The sequence below is a fragment of the Camponotus vicinus genome, unplaced genomic scaffold (assembly GCF_025532165.1).
Source record: "Camponotus vicinus isolate PSW18456_S1 unplaced genomic scaffold, iyCamVici1.0 SCAF_4, whole genome shotgun sequence".
NCBI lineage: Eukaryota > Metazoa > Arthropoda > Insecta > Hymenoptera > Formicidae > Camponotus > Camponotus vicinus.
In genome coordinates, this window is record NW_028141976.1 from 7253019 (window position 1) to 7271019 (window position 18001).

At 28.7% G+C, this 18001-nt stretch overlaps 1 protein-coding gene across 3 annotated transcripts; it reads left to right on the plus strand.

Moving 5' to 3' along the window:
* The first annotated feature begins 6479 nt into the window (after positions 1 to 6479).
* On the plus strand, positions 6480 to 10751 carry LOC145970221 (uncharacterized). Of its 3 annotated transcripts, XM_083096784.1 has the most exons (8): positions 6480 to 6863; positions 6960 to 7129; positions 7265 to 7415; positions 7925 to 8158; positions 8337 to 8557; positions 9701 to 9860; positions 10229 to 10341; positions 10590 to 10751. In XM_083096784.1, the coding sequence occupies exons 3-8, from the start codon at positions 7346 to 7348 to the stop codon at positions 10605 to 10607; spliced, it is 816 nt and encodes a 271-aa protein (XP_082952910.1). In that variant the 5' UTR covers positions 6480 to 6863; positions 6960 to 7129; positions 7265 to 7345; the 3' UTR covers positions 10608 to 10751. The 3 variants fall into 3 exon arrangements, with proteins under 3 accessions (XP_082952910.1, XP_082952911.1, XP_082952912.1); XM_083096785.1 differs by lacking the exon at positions 6960 to 7129; XM_083096786.1 differs by lacking the exons at positions 6960 to 7129; positions 7265 to 7415.
* Positions 10752 to 18001: the final 7250 nt, after the last annotated feature.

Genomic DNA, 18001 nt, shown 5'->3' on the forward strand with positions numbered 1-18001 from the left:
CCAGTAAATTTCACTGTAAAACCAGTAATCGCTAGTTCGTTCGTTTACCGCTACGATCGCTATCTCTCTCGTATTTAGTTTTAGTTATAAGAATTATATAAAGTTTGCAAAGAGCGACAGATAAAATTAAAAATATTACTTCGATTTAATTTCAGATGTTAAATCGATCTTATGAGTCGGACAAATAAATGTCTGGCGACTTAATGAAAATTATTCGTTCGTTATCTATTTAAGATAGCAAGTTCAATATGCATGTAATATAAATAAAATAAAATTTTTGATATAATAAATATTTAGTAAATATATATAAATAAAATTTTTAATTTTATATGAAATAGATAGAGAGATGAATTGTAGTTTAATATTACTGACAATAACGAAAGAAATATTACTGATTGAAACAGTCAAAATTATTAACTAATTCTTTCAATAAAATATCACTGATTTACAGTGCTGTACTTATAACTGCTGTAATTAGTGACTATTTACTGTTTTTCAGTGATAATACACTGATTCACTTTTAGAGAGTATGGAAACGTATAAAAAAATAACACACTTCTTTATTCAATGTTTGGGACGTGTTATAAAGAGACGTTTGTTCTTGATTTACACGTCTCAGCAGCTTAACACATTTAATGACTTACACAGATATCAAAATTATACAAATTGAAACTACATATATGTAAAATTTTTAATGTATATATTAATATTTCTAATAATATTATTATATAATATTATTATATAAATTTCTAATAATATTAATATTATAAATTATATTGCTTTGATTTTTTAAACTAATGTTTACTTATAATAAATTTACAAATAATTTATTAAATATTATATTCTTGTCATGTATGATAACAATAAACCCAGGTAGCACACGGTCGTTTTATATACGTTTCTTAAACGTATCCAACATTTTTTAACCGTAAAGCATTAATAAGAAACGTTCCTATAGAAATGCTTTTAAAACTATAGTTAAGGAAATGTATTTTTCACGTTTCTATAGACAAAATAAAAATTAATTTTTATTAATTTCAAATTAATTTAAAACTATATATACATATGTACATACATATACATATACATATACATATACATACAAACATACATACATACATACATACATACATACATATACATATATATATATATATATATATATATATATAATTATGAAAACTATATTAATTTCTATTTACAAATATATGAATAAGATCACTAAGAATCAGTATTTCATTGAACTCTAATAGAAACGCTTATTTTTTGTTATTTTATCTTATATCTCATTAATTATAGTCAGTGGAAGTAAAATTTCATCGCAAAATCAGTAATCGCTAGTTCGTTTGTTTACCGCTACGGTGCGCTATTTTTCTCGTACTTAAGTTTTAGTCATGAGAATTATATAAAGCTTGCAAAAGACGACAGATAAAATTAAAAATATCACTTCGATTTAATTTCTGATACAGTTTCAATAGAGGAACTTCAGATATTAAATCGATTTTATAAGCCGGACAAGTAAATGTTCGGCCAATAAACGAAAATGATTCGTTCATTATCTATTTAAGATGCATGTTCAATACGCACCTAAATATAAATAAAATTTTTAACTTTATAGTCTTTTATTAATCTTTTATTAATCTTTAAGAAAAAATATGGAATTGTTAATTACAAATTACATATTTTTTCTTCGAAACAACTATGTGTTTTCTTTACACCAATTGATTCCTCTCATTATTTTGTACATAAAACTATTAAGGTAAGGTAATCGAAAAATGAATATTTTACAAGATATTTTACGGTTTATGTAAAATTAAGAAATTATTTCAAGCATCATAACTCAAAAAGTACTTAACGGAAAGGTACTTAATTATAGTGTTTTGGAAAGCTCTCGAGATGAGCTACAAGAATGTACAAAAATATATAGGATGTTCCATTTAAAAAAATTGAAGTGACCTTCACGTGACCTTCAAATGACTCTTCAAGGTCAAACCAATGATACCATCTTATGGCCCCCTCGAAACCATACAACTTTTGTCTAAAACATTTTTCTCTATCTTGCATATTTTTCGAGTTATTTGGCTGCCTAAGTTAAAATGGGTCACCCTGTATATGTGCGATACACTTAAAATATTCAAAACGTTTCATAAAAACTGGAACTAAACGAACAAAAAAGATTGTTTTTTATGACATCAAAAAGTAATATATATAATAATTTATTATCAGTGCTACAAAAACAAATGATACGCTTATGCAGCTACAGAGGCATAACATTATACTGCAAATCTTAATATGTTTTATTTAATAAGTTTTATATAAAAAGAGCTTCATCTAATTTACACATGTATAAATGTGTAAATTAGATGAAGCTCTTTTCATACGTTTCCTGCTACATAACTTATATGCACTTGATATATTTTAATTTAATACATTAAAACGTGTTAATTAATCATATTTAAATGCATTAATTTAATATATTTAAAATACATAGGTTTCAAATTAATGGTACATTACAATAAAGTGTTTGTTTGAAATTTATAAAAATATATTTATATTTTTTACAAAGAAATACACATTATATATTTTTTCTTATTCTAAATAACCTTATCAGTTTATATCTAACTTTGGAATTAAAATTAAATGTTTATTATTACAGAAAAATAGGAAAATTAAAGTTAGAAAAATAAAATAAAATATTAAAAAAAAGTAAAATGTTCATAAGATAAATTTTTTTAATAAAGGACTATATAAAATTAAAAATTTTATTTATATTTACATGCATATTAAAACCAATGATGCCAGAACGTATACGCTGGCAACTGGCAACCGTGAGTGGAGGGAGTAACAGACATGTATGCGTAAGCATACGTATGAGCTCGGCGCTTCGGCTAGCTTCGAATAGTAGAAAAGGACAGAATACAGTTTTCTGTCTCCTTCCTACTAAGCTGGCAACGGACGGGCGACGCTGCTCGCTTCTCGCTATCTCGATACGTGCGGCAGCGTTAAATGTTTTCCCTTACAGCTTTTTATATCATATATTTTTCATAACTGATAAATATATTATACATTTATCAGTTGTAAGAAAATATCGATATATTTTTTTCATATAAAAAATTAAATCGTATAATTCTTATAAACGAATATTGAATGCGTATACTATATATATATTAATATAAACGAATTGTGAATATATACACACACATATATATATATATATATATATATATATATATGTTCTATATGTATATATATATATTAATAAAAACGAATGTTACGAACACATGTGTTGAGAATGTTTGTCGAAAATGGTTTTACTTTTCCTATTTTTATGAATTAAATTAAATTTCATTATAAAATTTGTATTATATAATAAAATGCAATTTATGATGTTATAATGTTATATGCAAAATGATAAATATTAATTTGTAAATTCATTAATTTTTTAATTCCTCTTTTTCATATACAGGGTGAGCCATTTTAAGATACCCACCCCAATAACTTTTTTATTTTTGAATGTACAACAAAATGTTTCAAATAAAAGTTGCTTGACTTCGAGGGGGACAGAAGATGGTGGCAAAAATTTGACCTTGGATAGTCATTTGAAGGTCACATAAAGGTCATCTTCAATTTCTTAAATGGAACCTACTATTTTTCATTCTTGTAGCTTATCTCGAGAGCTTTCCAAAACACTATAATTAAGTACATTTTCGTTAAGTACTTTTTGAGTTATGAGGCTTGAAATAATTTCTTAATTTTACATAAACCGTAAAATATCTTGTAAAATATTCATTTTTCGATTACCTTACCTTAATAGTTTTATGTACAAAATAATGAGAGGAATCAATTGGTGTGAAGAAAACACATAATTGTTTCGAAAGAAAAAATGTAATTTGCAATTAACAATTACATTTTTTTTTTCGAAACAATTATGTGTTTTCTTTACACCAATTGATTCCTCTCATTATTTTGTACATAAAAGTATTAAGGTAAGATAATCGAAAAATGAATATTTTACAAGATATTTTACGGTTTATGTAAAATTAAGAAATTATTTCAAGCCTCATAACTCGAAAAGTACTCAAGAAATACTTTATTATAGTGTTTTGGAAAGCTCTCGAGATAAGCTATAAGAATAAGTAATAAAAAATAGGGGGTTCCATTTAAAAAATTCTAGGTTACCTTGCTCTGACCTTGGCGACGCGACGCCACCCAAGGTTAAACTCATAGCACCAGTAAATAGATGTTTTGAAATCCTACAACTTTGGTTCGAAACATTTTTCTCAAAAACGTTTCGTTTTCGAGATATTTGACCGTTTCTAGACTTTTCTAACACCCTGTATATATACATGTGCGATATACTTAAAATATTCAAAACGTTTCATAAAAACTGGAACTAAACGAACAAAAAAAATCGTTTTTGATGACATCAAAAGGTAATATATATGATAATTTATTACCAGTGCTACAAAAACAAATGATACGCTTATGCAGCTACAGAGGCATAACATTACATTGCAAATCTTAATATGTTATATTTACACGTATAAATGTGTAAATTAGCTGAAGCTCTTTTCATACGTTTCCTGCTGCATAACTTATATGCACTTGATATACAGGGTTTAGCAAAAGTGTGGAAACCCCTTAATATTTCGAAAAATACGCATTTTAAAAAAAAATGTTTCATACAAAAGTTATAGGGTTTTATGTGGCGTATTACACAGCAACATTATTATGACCTCGAATAGTGTTGTCAAGGTTATGTGAAGGTCACCTCCAACTTTTTAAATGGGACACCCTATATGCTTTTGCATATTCTTGTAGCTTATCTCGAGAGCTTTCCAAAACACTATAATTAAGTTAGTTTTCATTAAGTACTTTCCGAGTTATGAGGCTTGAAATCATTTCTTAATTTTACATAAACCGTAAAATATCTTGTAAAATATTCATTTTTCGATTATCTTACCTTAATAGTTTTATGTACAAAATAATGAGAGGAATCAATTGGTGTAAAGAAAACACATAGTTGTTTCGAAGAAAAAATATGTAATTTGCAATTAACAATTCCATATTTTTTCTTAAAAACAACTATGTGTTTTCTTTACACCAATTGATTCCTCTCATTATTTTGTACATAAAAGTATTAAGGTAAGATAATCGAAAAATGAATATTTTACAAGATATTTTACGGTTTATGTAAAATTAAGAAATTATTTCAAGCATCATAACTCAAAAAGTACTTAACGGAAAGGTACTTAATTATAGTGTTTTGGAAAGCTCTCGAAATAAGCTACAAGAATGTACAAAAATATATAGGGTATTCCATTTAAAAAAATTGAAGTGACCTTCACGTGACCTTCAAATGACTCTTCAAGGTCAAACCAATGATACCATCTTATGGCCCCCTCGAAACCATACAACTTTTGTCTAAAACATTTTTCTCTATCTTGCTTATTTTTCGAGTTATTTGGCTGCCTAAGTTAAAATGGGTCACCCTGTATATACATATATGTTACTTTAAATATTATTGTATCTCAATCCAATTGTATGTATTTATATGTATTATTTAGCGTGCCCAATGTTTGCCATCAATATTTTTACTTTTTGCGGATACATATGTCTGGATGATGAAGAATTAGAGGCACTTAAAGATTCATTACAAATGTCATTGTCTCTGCTTTCACTCAATGCTCTTATTGGTCTTATCACATTTGGCAAAATGATTCAAGTTCATGAATTAGAAGCACAAAGGATCTTCAACCAAAAGTTCAAGATATGTTAGGTACGAATAGAATAAGTCCCAAGTTATATTTACTATATTAGTTATTGTTCTTCATGATTACTTTATTGCATTTTATTCACATTACATTTTGATAGGTATAGGTAGACTAATTCCTGGACAAAATCCAAATCAACCAAGAGGATCTGGTGCGTATCTATTGCCAGCTGCTAATCGCTTTTTGTAACCAGTACATAAGTGTGATATGAGACAGTTCGACAGATCTTTTAGGAGAACCGTAACGTGATCCATGGTCTGTTGGGCCAGAGAAACGTTCATTGCGATCTACAAGTGTGGCATTAGCAGTCGCCACGGGTCTCTTAGAAGCTAGTTATGCAAATACCGATGCTAGGTATTTATATGTTGTAATTTGATGTATATATGTTATGTTTTTCATTGTAATCCTATGTATAATGCTATCAATGTATTTAAGGATTATGCTATTTGTTGTCGAACCATGTTCTCAAGGACCTGGCCAAGTTGTAACTGATGATTTATGACAACCAATCAGATCACATCATGATATTCAAAAAGGTAATGCTAAGCATAAAAAGGCAATTAAGCATTATGATACACTTGCATCACGTGCTGCAACTAATGGCCATAATAGATTTTTATAATAGATACTTATTTTTGTGCTCTTGACCAAACTGGTTTATTAGAAAGGCGACAATATTGCAACTCTACTGGTGGTCATATGATGATGGGGGATTCATTTATTCTTCATTATTCAAACAAACTTTTCAACGAATATTTGCTACAGATGCCAAGGGTGATTTGAAAATAGCATTCAATGCAATCTTAGAAGTAAAAACATCTCAGAAAATTAAAGTTTCTGGAGCAATTGGATCTTGTGTATGTCAATGGGAGAAAGGATCAAGTGTTGGAGTACTACAAGAAGTAGGCTTACTTGTCAGTGGAAATTTTGTTCATTGACACCATCTACAACAACAGCATTATTCTTTGAAGTTGCAAATTAACATACAGCCCCAATTCCGCAAAGTGGAAGAGGCTGTATTCAATTCATTATCCAATATTAACATAGTAATGGACAAAGGCGAATTAGAGTTACTACTATTGCAAGAAAGTAAATATATTTTTTATTATACATTATATGTATATCATAAATATTTATAATATCATAAATAATAATATAATATCATAAATATTTATGATGTTATAGGGATATCTTTAATTATTAATTGGGCAGATGAATCATCATCTTTGCATCATGTAAGCATAGAATTTGAGGAAGCAACAGCTGTTTTTATGTCACGTTTAACTGTATTTCGAGCAGAAAGTGATGATGGTCCAAATGTTTGAAGATGGGTTGATCATATTCTGATTAGACTTGTTAGTAGTTTCTATCATTAAAATTGTGCCCAATTACACTTAATATAAAGCTTAAACTTTATATATTTATACATATAGATTTACACATAAATATATATTTTATCTATTTTGAGGTGTAAAACCTTATTATTGCAGTATCAAAAATTCGGAGAATATGCAAAAGATGATCCAACTAGCTTTAGATTGGCAGAAAATTTTTCCTTGTATCCACAATTTATGTATCATTTACGCAGATCACAATTCTTCAAGTATTCAATAATTCCCCAAATAAAACTAGTTTTTATAGGTAAGTTGTTATTTGTATAAAACACATGATATATTTAAAACTTATTGATACTTTTAGGTCTCATATTTCATATATCAATATATATTTTTTGACATTCTTTTTAACTGAAAGAAGAAAGGAGCATCTCAGATAAAGTTTTCATTTATCTTATGATAGCAGTCATTTGTCATAAATTGCTAGTGTATTCGCAATATATACTGTGTCCATTTTGTGCATTGCAAATATGCAATAATGCAGTTATTTGAAATTAAATTGAATGTTGCACACAAAATGGACACAGTATATATTGCGAATACACTAGCAACTTATGACAAATGACTGCTATCATAAGATAAATGAAAACTTTATCTGAGATGCTCCTTTCTTCCCATCTTTCATCGAGTGCAATTGTGATTGTGGTTGTGCGTTAAGTGAAAATTATATAAAATAGTTTACAATGAATGAAATTTAATAACACTGTGATGAACAGTATAACTAACAAAATGAACTCACAGACTTTATATTTACAGATGTTGACATTACTGATGAGGAATGGTTGAACGAAAGTTTAGTAGGTGATTACGTGTCTTGCGGTAATGCTAATGTGCGTGATGATGGTAATGGGCTTAATAATGACAATGTGCCTGATGATAATAATGATGATGATGATATTGGTGACAATATGATTAGCCCCGATAATGTGCTTGACGGTGATGACATGACAACTTTCAATGCCAACGGCAATCAGTTGGAAAAATGCTATGGTATGTATTAAACTTTATTCTTTATTCTTCCTTCTTAATTATATCGTTATATTGTACTTATAATAGCAATATGTTATATGTACTTAATTTCGTATGTATGTACTTGTGTAAAATAACTAAACAGATAATTTTAATGATACTTATAAAGAGAAATATTTTTCTTTTTTATCTTATACAGATGCGTGTCGTACCGAACAAAAAATTATTAAAAATCTCATACAAAAGAATACGAGACAGTTGGAGATAATAATAAATTTAATAAATAACGCAGGACCAGCTAATACAATATATAATAATGACGAAGTCCAATTATTGCCGGAATTTCCGCTATCAACAGTTGACGAATTTTTCAAATTTGACACGGATCTCCAAAAGGACAGAGAGATTCGGAAACAATTAGTGAGTACTTTTCTGTTTTTGCGTCCATTTCTTTTTTCTTCTTCTCTCTATTTTTAAATGTGAAATAAATGTATATTTCTATAATTCAATCAACAACAAAAATTCTTTTGTAGAGATAAAAGTAGAAGACAAAATCTAGATATTGAATATACTGGGTGTCACACTAATTAATTCCTCTCATTATTTTGTACATAAAAGTATTAAGATAAGATAATTGGTGTAAAAAAAACACATAGTTGTTTCGAAAAAAAAAATGTAATTTGCAATTAACAATTACAATTTTTTCTTAAAAATAACTATGTTTTCTTTACACCAATTGATTCCTCTCATTATTTTGTACATAAAAGTATTAAGGTGAGGTAATCGAAAAATGAATATTTTACGATTACCTCACCTTAATACTTTTATGTACAAAATAAGATATTTTACGGTTTATATAAAATTAAGAAACGATTTCAAGCCTCATAACTCTGCAAGTACTTAATGAAAACTAACTTAATTATAGTGTTTTGGAAAGCTCTCGAGATAAGCTACAAGAATAATAACGCAATGAAAAATAAATGGTTCCATTTAAGAAATTGAAGGTGACCTTCACATGATTTTGACAACGCTATTCAAGGTCGTACTAATATTACTGTGCATTATTTGAAACCCTATAACTTTTATAGGAAACATTTTTGTCTGCCGTTCTCGGTTTTCGAGATATTCGGCTGATACGGGTGGTCTGACACACTCTGTATATATATATATATATATATATATATATATATATATTTATTTATTTATTTATTTATTTATTTATTTATTCATATAATAAAAACAATTTTGAAAAATAAAATAATGAAAATAATAGGCTCAACATAATAATAAATTACTAAGGGGTAAAAAGGCAAATAAAAATTAAAAGACACGCGGTTATTAGTGCGCAAATTTAGATATATAGTATAAAATATTTACTTAAATTTACTTAAAGCGTAATATATAACATTCTTTTAAATTTTATTACAATTTTTGCTGCCTTTTGTCGCTTAGTAATTTTGAAAGAAGCTCTTAAAATATATTAAATTCATGTTTCCTTTTTCTTCAATTCAAGCGGCTTAAATTGAAAATATTATTAAACATTTTTGTAACATTCTATTATAGAAAAGGAAAATTGCAAAAATTGGAGGAAACACTTTCGTTCACAAGACAAGGAATATTATAAAATACACATTATCGGATGAATTGTGTCGCAAATTATCATGGACAGGCCAAAAAGGATCAACGGCAATTAAGGACACAAGTTTTGTCACAGTTATTATGGGTAATTATTATTTCTTTAAGATATATTTTTATTTCTCCTTTTTATGTAATATTGCTTAAAAATAGTTGCACCTTTAATGTATTCGAACATCAGTATTCGAGATAGTATCTAACATATGCTTAGATGTAACGTGCACTTTTAACTTTAAATTTTTCTTCAGAATTATTAATAAGATCTTACTTCAAATTTCGTTCAAATATTCTTCTACACTTTATACTCTTTCCAATTTTTTACGGATCAAAATTTTTATATTCTTTCCAAAAGTTACAAACGTTTATAGCTATACTTTACTTCATGACTACCCTATTCTAACTATTGGAATTAAAGCACAAAATATTTTAATAATTATGTAACAAATCGTTTTTCAGCATACGTTTCGGACGACGAAAAAAGTAATATGCACGATATTAAAAAGACCATCCAAGAATGGTTACGACATGCGGGAGATCGCCTCGACTATTTAAGAAATAAGGAGAAAAAGGTTGGTAAATTATTGAAAATTCCATACGATATTATTTAAAAAACAATAGAGCTGTATAATGTTGCTGCATAACATTTTTAGTGTTGAAAATGAGAAAACATTGAAATTAATGTTTTTTAATATATGTAAATGTATATCATCTTATATCATATTTCACTTATATATTTAATTTTGTGTGTGTGTGTAAAAAATTAAATTCTATATTGTAAAAAAAAAATATATTAATTATCTGGTATATTTTTTTACAGCACTATGACAACATATGAAGATTTTATTCAACAAAATGAAGATTGTGACGATGTGCGCAATGGAATGCTTGGTCATCATCGCGTATTGATGCTACTAGACTAGTTGTACCATTGAAAACTTTGTATCAACCAAAATATAATAAAGAAATGAACTTAAAATGATGAGTTTTGTTATTTATTATAGAATAAATAAATATGCAGCTATTTTACCGACCGAATTACGCACGTCTAAAAGTCGTCTTAATTGAAATGTCTGAGACGTCTTTATAACATCCTGAGTGAGACATTTAATTATATGTCTTGAGTGAGACGTCTTAAAACAATGCCCGACAGATATCTTAAATCGGGACATAAGACGTCATAAAGATGTAATTCTGATAACTTCTTAAGACGTCTTTAGAAATTTCATGACGTCTTTAAGACGACATAATGTTGTGTGGGTATATATATATGTGTGGGTGTACACACACACACACACATATATGTATGTAAGGAAATGTGAAATAATATTTTGACCTTTTATCAATTAGAAAATTGATTATATTTTATTATTTTATTATAATTTTATTTTTATTTATTATTTATCATTATTTTATTATTTTATTTTAATTTTATTTTTATTATTATTCATTTATTAAATTTTTTACATTTCCTTTTTAACGGAAGAGACCACCACCTTCTCGCGGTTTCCGTTGAGCAACAAGATGTACGTCATACATTAATATAAAATAATAATAACAAAATACAATTCTATTAAAATAAATTTAAATATTATTTTATTACAATAATTTTTTTAAAGAAATTTTTTTTAATAAAAAAGAGTACATATTGGCCAAGAGTGGAAAAATTTAGATAAAAATTGAGATAAAAATATGTTAGATAAAAATTTAAATAAAAATATGTAAAATTTGTTTTTGTATATGTTATATTCTCTTTTTTAAACAACATATAAACTTTTATAAAAAAAAAATCAATAGGAAAATATTATGTGTGATAATATGTATCGGAAAATTTAATTCAGAATCATCCTCGTCTATCCTTCGTTCTCTATCCAATCGAAAATCTCATTTCTGAATACGCAGACTGGTAGATAAATTTTCAACACCTTTATTAACTTGACCTTCCTACCACGAAAAATCAGATGTATTACGTAATTAAATAACTTGTTGTTAATTTATTAAATTAGTGTTTCTATCCATTAGTAGGAACATGATGTTAAAGTTCACATATGATAACGTATTATATATATATATATATATATATATATATATTTTGAGAATTCATTATAATATTAATTATTAATGTTAATAATAGATCCATTTTTTTATTAATCAATAATCTATGCATTATACTGTACATATATCACGTAATACTATGCAAATACAAATTGACATTCTTTAATGCGACAGTAGAATAAGCATTATCATTTCCGCTATACGCATGCTTAGGAATGTTTATAGATCTATGTTTATTGACCTTTATTAATAAAGTCATTAACATATTAACAAGCTTATAATTGACATTGACTTAGCATTTCTGGAAAATAATTTCTATATCTCAAAAATGCCGGCACCCTAAAAGTTAAGAAATTAATTATTGCAAAAATCAGAAAATAGTAGAGAATATTCCTTCTTAATTTGAGCCAATCTACCTTCACACTTCGGATGTGCAAAAAATTATCTCGGACACCTTACCCTGTAGTATGCGTATAGTAATGTGTGCGCGCTCCGTTGGACGCAATTATAAAATTATATTAACCTTATATTAACCTTTAGGCTGCGGTCATTTTTTCATCAAAAATAACGTGTTTTCCGAAAAATTTAACCATGTAAATGACATACACATTGCGAAGAATTTTGAGATTTGTTCAAAGCCACAAAAGTAGCTTTCCTGGCAGGCAATGGACGGTCAAATATAAAAAATGTTTATTTTCTCAAAAATACATAAGGTTTTTGATGTCGCTGATTCTAACTCTGAACATAGATTTATGAAATTTCAAGCCTAAGAGCAGTAATGATAACATGAGTACGCGATTTATATAGTATTTAATCAGGAAGAGAGGGGTGTGATAATTCTAACCCGAGCACGTATCGTGCTGTATTTTTAAATTATTTCGCTGATCACTTAGTTTCTAGCTGTCTGAATTTAGGTTGAGATAGCACACATCTAACTATATAACTATATATATTTAAAAGAGAGAAATTTACATAGGAGAATGTGAACGACGCACGTGTATAACAGAAGCAGGAGGAGTGTCAGAGCAAAGATAAGTTTGCTTATCAATCCGCCCTCTTTAGTTAGGATTGGAAGTTATTTTCGTAAGCCGCGCCGTTCCGAATGGCCTAGTTCGAGATCTTTTCCACATATATATATATATATATATATATATATATATATATATATATATATATACACTACCCTCCACAAGTTTGAAAACACATTGCATTTTACAGATAAACAATCGCATGGCAGCAATCTGTGCAGATTTTTCATATGAATATATTGCAAGACGTGTATATATATATATATATATATATATATATATATATATATATATATATATATACACTACCCTCCACAAGTTTGAAAACACATTGCATTTTACAGATAAACAATCGCATGGCAGCAATCTGTGCAGATTTTTCATATGAATATATTGCAAGACGTTTAAATGATGATATGACGCCTGTTTATATCGAAAATATACCGAATAATTATTACGCGGCACCGAACTGCTCGGAGTTAAATTTCGCGCGTTGATTTGTTCTGCCAATTAGTGCTACTACAGCATATAAGATGCTGTAATGGAATGTCTGTAATGTTTACACGCATTAGAAACATACATCAGAGTAATAAGAACTTATTTAAGTGCAGTTTGATTTTAGTTTTTGTAAAAGTAACAAAAATTACTACAATCATTAAAAATGGCTCCGACGTGCCAGATTCCATATGAATTGCGCGAGTCAAGATTATTATTTTACAAGAAGAAGGATATAACATCCGGCAAATATTGAAGAAATTAAAGTTATTTTCTTTATATTGTATACCTTTATAGAGTCTTTCCATACTTATGGAGGATACTGTATATATATATATATATATATATATCGTTCTCTCTTTCGCACGCGTTGTTCTCTCTTTCGCACGCGTTGTTCTCGCGATATTATCGTTCTCTCTTTCGGACGCGTTGTCTCGCGATATTATCGTTGTCTCTCTCGCACGCGTTGTTCGCGATATTATCGTTCTCTCTCTTTCACATGCTTGTCGCTATCACTCATTCACTCACTCACTCACCTTTGCGTCGTCCTTCTCCCACCTATGCGTCATCTTACAATGCGTCATCCTTGTCCCACGCCATCCTTGTCGTACGTTGATGACATCCTTGTCGCACTGTCCTTTTCCCACACGTAGCGCTATCCTTCTCACACCTTCGCACCGTCTTCTTTCCGCGAATCCGCCTTCTCCTATATACAATATATGTGGAAAAGATCTCGAAGTTCGAGAACTGTTTAACATTTTATGTGACTGCTGCAGAAGAAATTTGTAAAAGGTTACCTATAAATAATGAATTTTTATTAAAGTTACAAGTTTTTCAACCATCTGTAAGTTTATTCGATAATAATAGACAAACATCATTTGATGATGTTTCTCTCGTAGCTAAAACTCTCGGCGGTTTTGATGAAGATGCTTTAAAAAAAGAATGGATTGCATTAGCATCAGACCTTACAGTGGAAGAAAAACAAAATTTTTCTAAATTAAATTTTGACAATATGTGGAAAGCAATTTTACAACGTCGGCACACGAATAATGTTCCTAAATATTCCAATTTAACGAATATTATAAATACTATTCGAACGCTTCCGAATTCTAATGCCGATCCTGAGAGAATGTTTTCTCTTTTGAACAATTTAAAAACGAAAACACGTAATAGCTTTTCAACGGTTTCCGTTAATGCTATTTGTATGTTTAAGTCCGCATTAAAAACTAGAGGAGAAACAGCTTTAAATAATGCTCATTAATGAAGAGCATTTATCTCTTATGTCGGCGGATAAATTATATGCCGCTAATAAAAACAATTTAAAAGTCCATGCGGATGCTGACGTAGCAGGCCCTTCCTGCGATAAATAATTTTAAAATAAATTTTTATATACATCACTTAAAAAATAAGTGTGTAAAGATATATATATATATATATAAATATATAAATATAAATAAATATATATATATATATATATATATATATATATGTGTGTGTATATATATATATATATGTGTGTGTGTGTGTGTGTGTGTGTGTGTGTGTGTGTGTGTGTGTGTACACACTAAAAATAATAATCAAATCCTATTTTTAAGATCCTCTCTTTTATTATTTTTATTGCATATTTTATTGCATATTATATTTTAAAAAACATTTCCATGTCGTAACCTACACACATATACATACATATACACGATTAATTTCTTATTATTAAACATTAAAAGTATATCAAAAAACATTGCGAAAAATTATGAAAGATATAATATGCAGTGCCTAAGGAAAAATAAATTACCGTCATGTTGCCAGAAACTGAGTGATCAGCGAAATAATTTAAAAAAACAGCACGGTATGTGCTCGGATTAAAATTATCACACCCCTCTCTTCCTGATTAAATACTATATAAATCGCATACTTTTGAATAACGACACTCTTCCCTCCAAAGTACCAAAACGCGTTAAATATTATTTTTAGCAAGAGTTCCCGATAGTTCTGCTATAGTTCAGCCTATATATGTAATTTCAGATCGATATTCCAAAAATTAATAATTTTTTATGAACTTTTAATGTTCTTGACCAGCATGACAATTAGTGAAAATGTGTCATGCTGATGATTTTCCCTAGTTTTAACAATTCTGGACGGTTCTATAAAAGTTCTGTCCTTTAGAAACATTTTTACGCAGAGCTCCGACCGTTTACTATTTTATAAATAATTATTTAAAAAATCTCTCTGCTTAAAAAATGTTTCTAAAGAATAGAACTTTTATAGAACTGTCCAGAACTGCCGTTAAAACTACGGAAAATCATCAGCGCGACACATTTTTACTAAGTGTCGTGCTGGTCGAGGACACTAAAAATTCATAAAAAATTATTAATTATTGAAATATCGGTCTGAAATTGCATATATAGGCTGCAATATAGCAGAATTATTGGGAACTCTTGCTAAAAATAATAATATTCAACGCGTTTTGATTCTTTAGAGGGAAGAGTGTCGTGCTAGATTCGCGAAGTTAACACGACATTTTTTCGATTTCGATTTTTCAATATAAGGAATGCGGAACTCTTTAATTTTTATCAGGAACTGTAGAACTATGAAAAGTGCTATCAGAACTTTTATAATAATGTGAATATTATAATATAATAATGTTAAAATTTAATATTAATGCTTTTTAATATTATTTTTATGTATTATATATTCTATATTTTATGTATTATATTTTCTTATTTTTGTGTATTATATATGTATATACATATATATTGTGATCGTGCTTCTTCCGGACCGTACGGGCCGCGCGGTCGGCTCCACGACACACCTTTGGCGCGATTCGTGATCTCGCGTCTCCACTCCAAAATACTCGCGAAAAATCTCTAAATGATTGGGCGCCAGGTACGGGAGACTGTACCACACAAAATTACACGAAAATTATCGGTACGAAACGAAAAGTGGAGACGAAGAAACGAATGCGACGGAATTTAAGATGTTATTTAACACGGTAGCTCAGTAATGTAACGGAGAGAGGGTTGGGTCGGTCAGAACGGAAGAGAGAAGATCGATAACACATTGAAAATAGCCAGACAATATTGCAGTATAATAAAATAATATATTGAAATAAATGAAAAGATAAAGATAATAATACAAGAGCGTGATCAACGCAATTAACGCAGCAGAATCAATTAATAGACCCGCAATCGGATGAATCCATAAAATATCTCGCTCTCGATCTCAACACTCGATAGTTCACGAGTCCGCGCAGTGTTCATAGCAGACTAAGGATTGCCGCAAATATAGATAAGAATATCGATACTTTCACCCGGTCTACGCAATGATAAAGACGCAATAACTCACGGAATTTCGTCAGATCTTACGAAATGCTTAGAAGCGCGAACAGATCGATATCGACACGCAACTTATCGTACCAGAGAGAGAACACAATGATTACGATAGATTACGACGCGATTACACAAAGACGCGAATACAAGATTTACAAGGTGACTGAAGGCGGCGGTTTCTGAAGAAGTCACGGTAAAATGTCCTAGGCCCGGAGGGATTGATCTGCTCATCGATCTCTCCAAAAGGCGAAATGCTAAATAATGTATTGAACGCACTACGCGAACCGACGGTCCAGAAAACGTCACGTCACAATATATATATATATATATATATATGTTTTCTTTTCTTTTTCTTTTTTATTTTTTTAATATATTCTTCCATTAACATTTATTTCAGTACCTATATGGAGAAAACATCGAAAATCTATAGCTCCAAATTTTAATAGTTTAATATTACGAAATTTTTTTGATACATTTGTCGATCAATCTCTAAGTTTAACAAAGGAACTTAAAGAAATGGGAATAAATGGAAAGGAAATCGATCTTTCCCATTACATCTTAAAATATACGCTTGACACTATATGTAGTAAGTCCAAGTATTTTTATTTATTATGAAACATCTATATACTACATTTGTTATCATAAAAGTAAAAAGAAATAAAAAATTTTGCAAGAGATAAAGAACAAGTCACATAAATTACACATTAAGTATAATATATTATAATATAATTTGTATTATTTTATTATTTGTAAATTAAATAATATATTAAATTCTGTTGACTTAATGATAAAATTTCATAGAGTACAAAATATAAAAAAGTTGTGTAATAATTTCACAACAGCAAAATTAGATTTATTTTAGTGCGTGCGTGCGTGCGTGCGACATACGTAATCGAAACATATGTAATAGAAAGAACGGAAAAGTAATTGATGATTTGTCCAAAACATTTCTTAAATGAAAATATTCACAAATATTTGGAATTTTGCGACTATTTCCCATCTTTGTAATATTTCTATTTATAGGACACATAGAACACAACAGATACAGATACTTTCTTTAATGAGACTCAAGCTTGATTAAGTCTATTAAGATTGATCCAATAGTTATTGAAATTTGATAATCGATGATACTTCTAAATGATCGACTCGCATATACATAGATACATAGATTATTCTCGTCGTTGCTGCGTGTGACTTTACATGAGATATTAACGTGTTTCTTGATTTTTCAATTCATATGTTTGTTATTTTTGAAAACATTTTAATGACAATATGTGTAAAATATGCTGTAAAATATTATTCGAAATTCAACATAAAAATTGCACTTT

Coding starts and splice junctions, on each gene's coding strand:
- LOC145970221 (XM_083096784.1), top strand. CDS start 7,346: ATGTATCATTTACGCAGATCACAATTCTTCAAGTATTCAATAATTCCC. Junction 8,159..8,336: donor TCAGTTGGAAAAATGCTATG/GTATGTATTAAA, acceptor TATCTTATACAG/ATGCGTGTCGTACCGAACAA. Junction 8,558..9,700: donor GAGAGATTCGGAAACAATTA/GTGAGTACTTTT, acceptor ATTCTATTATAG/AAAAGGAAAATTGCAAAAAT.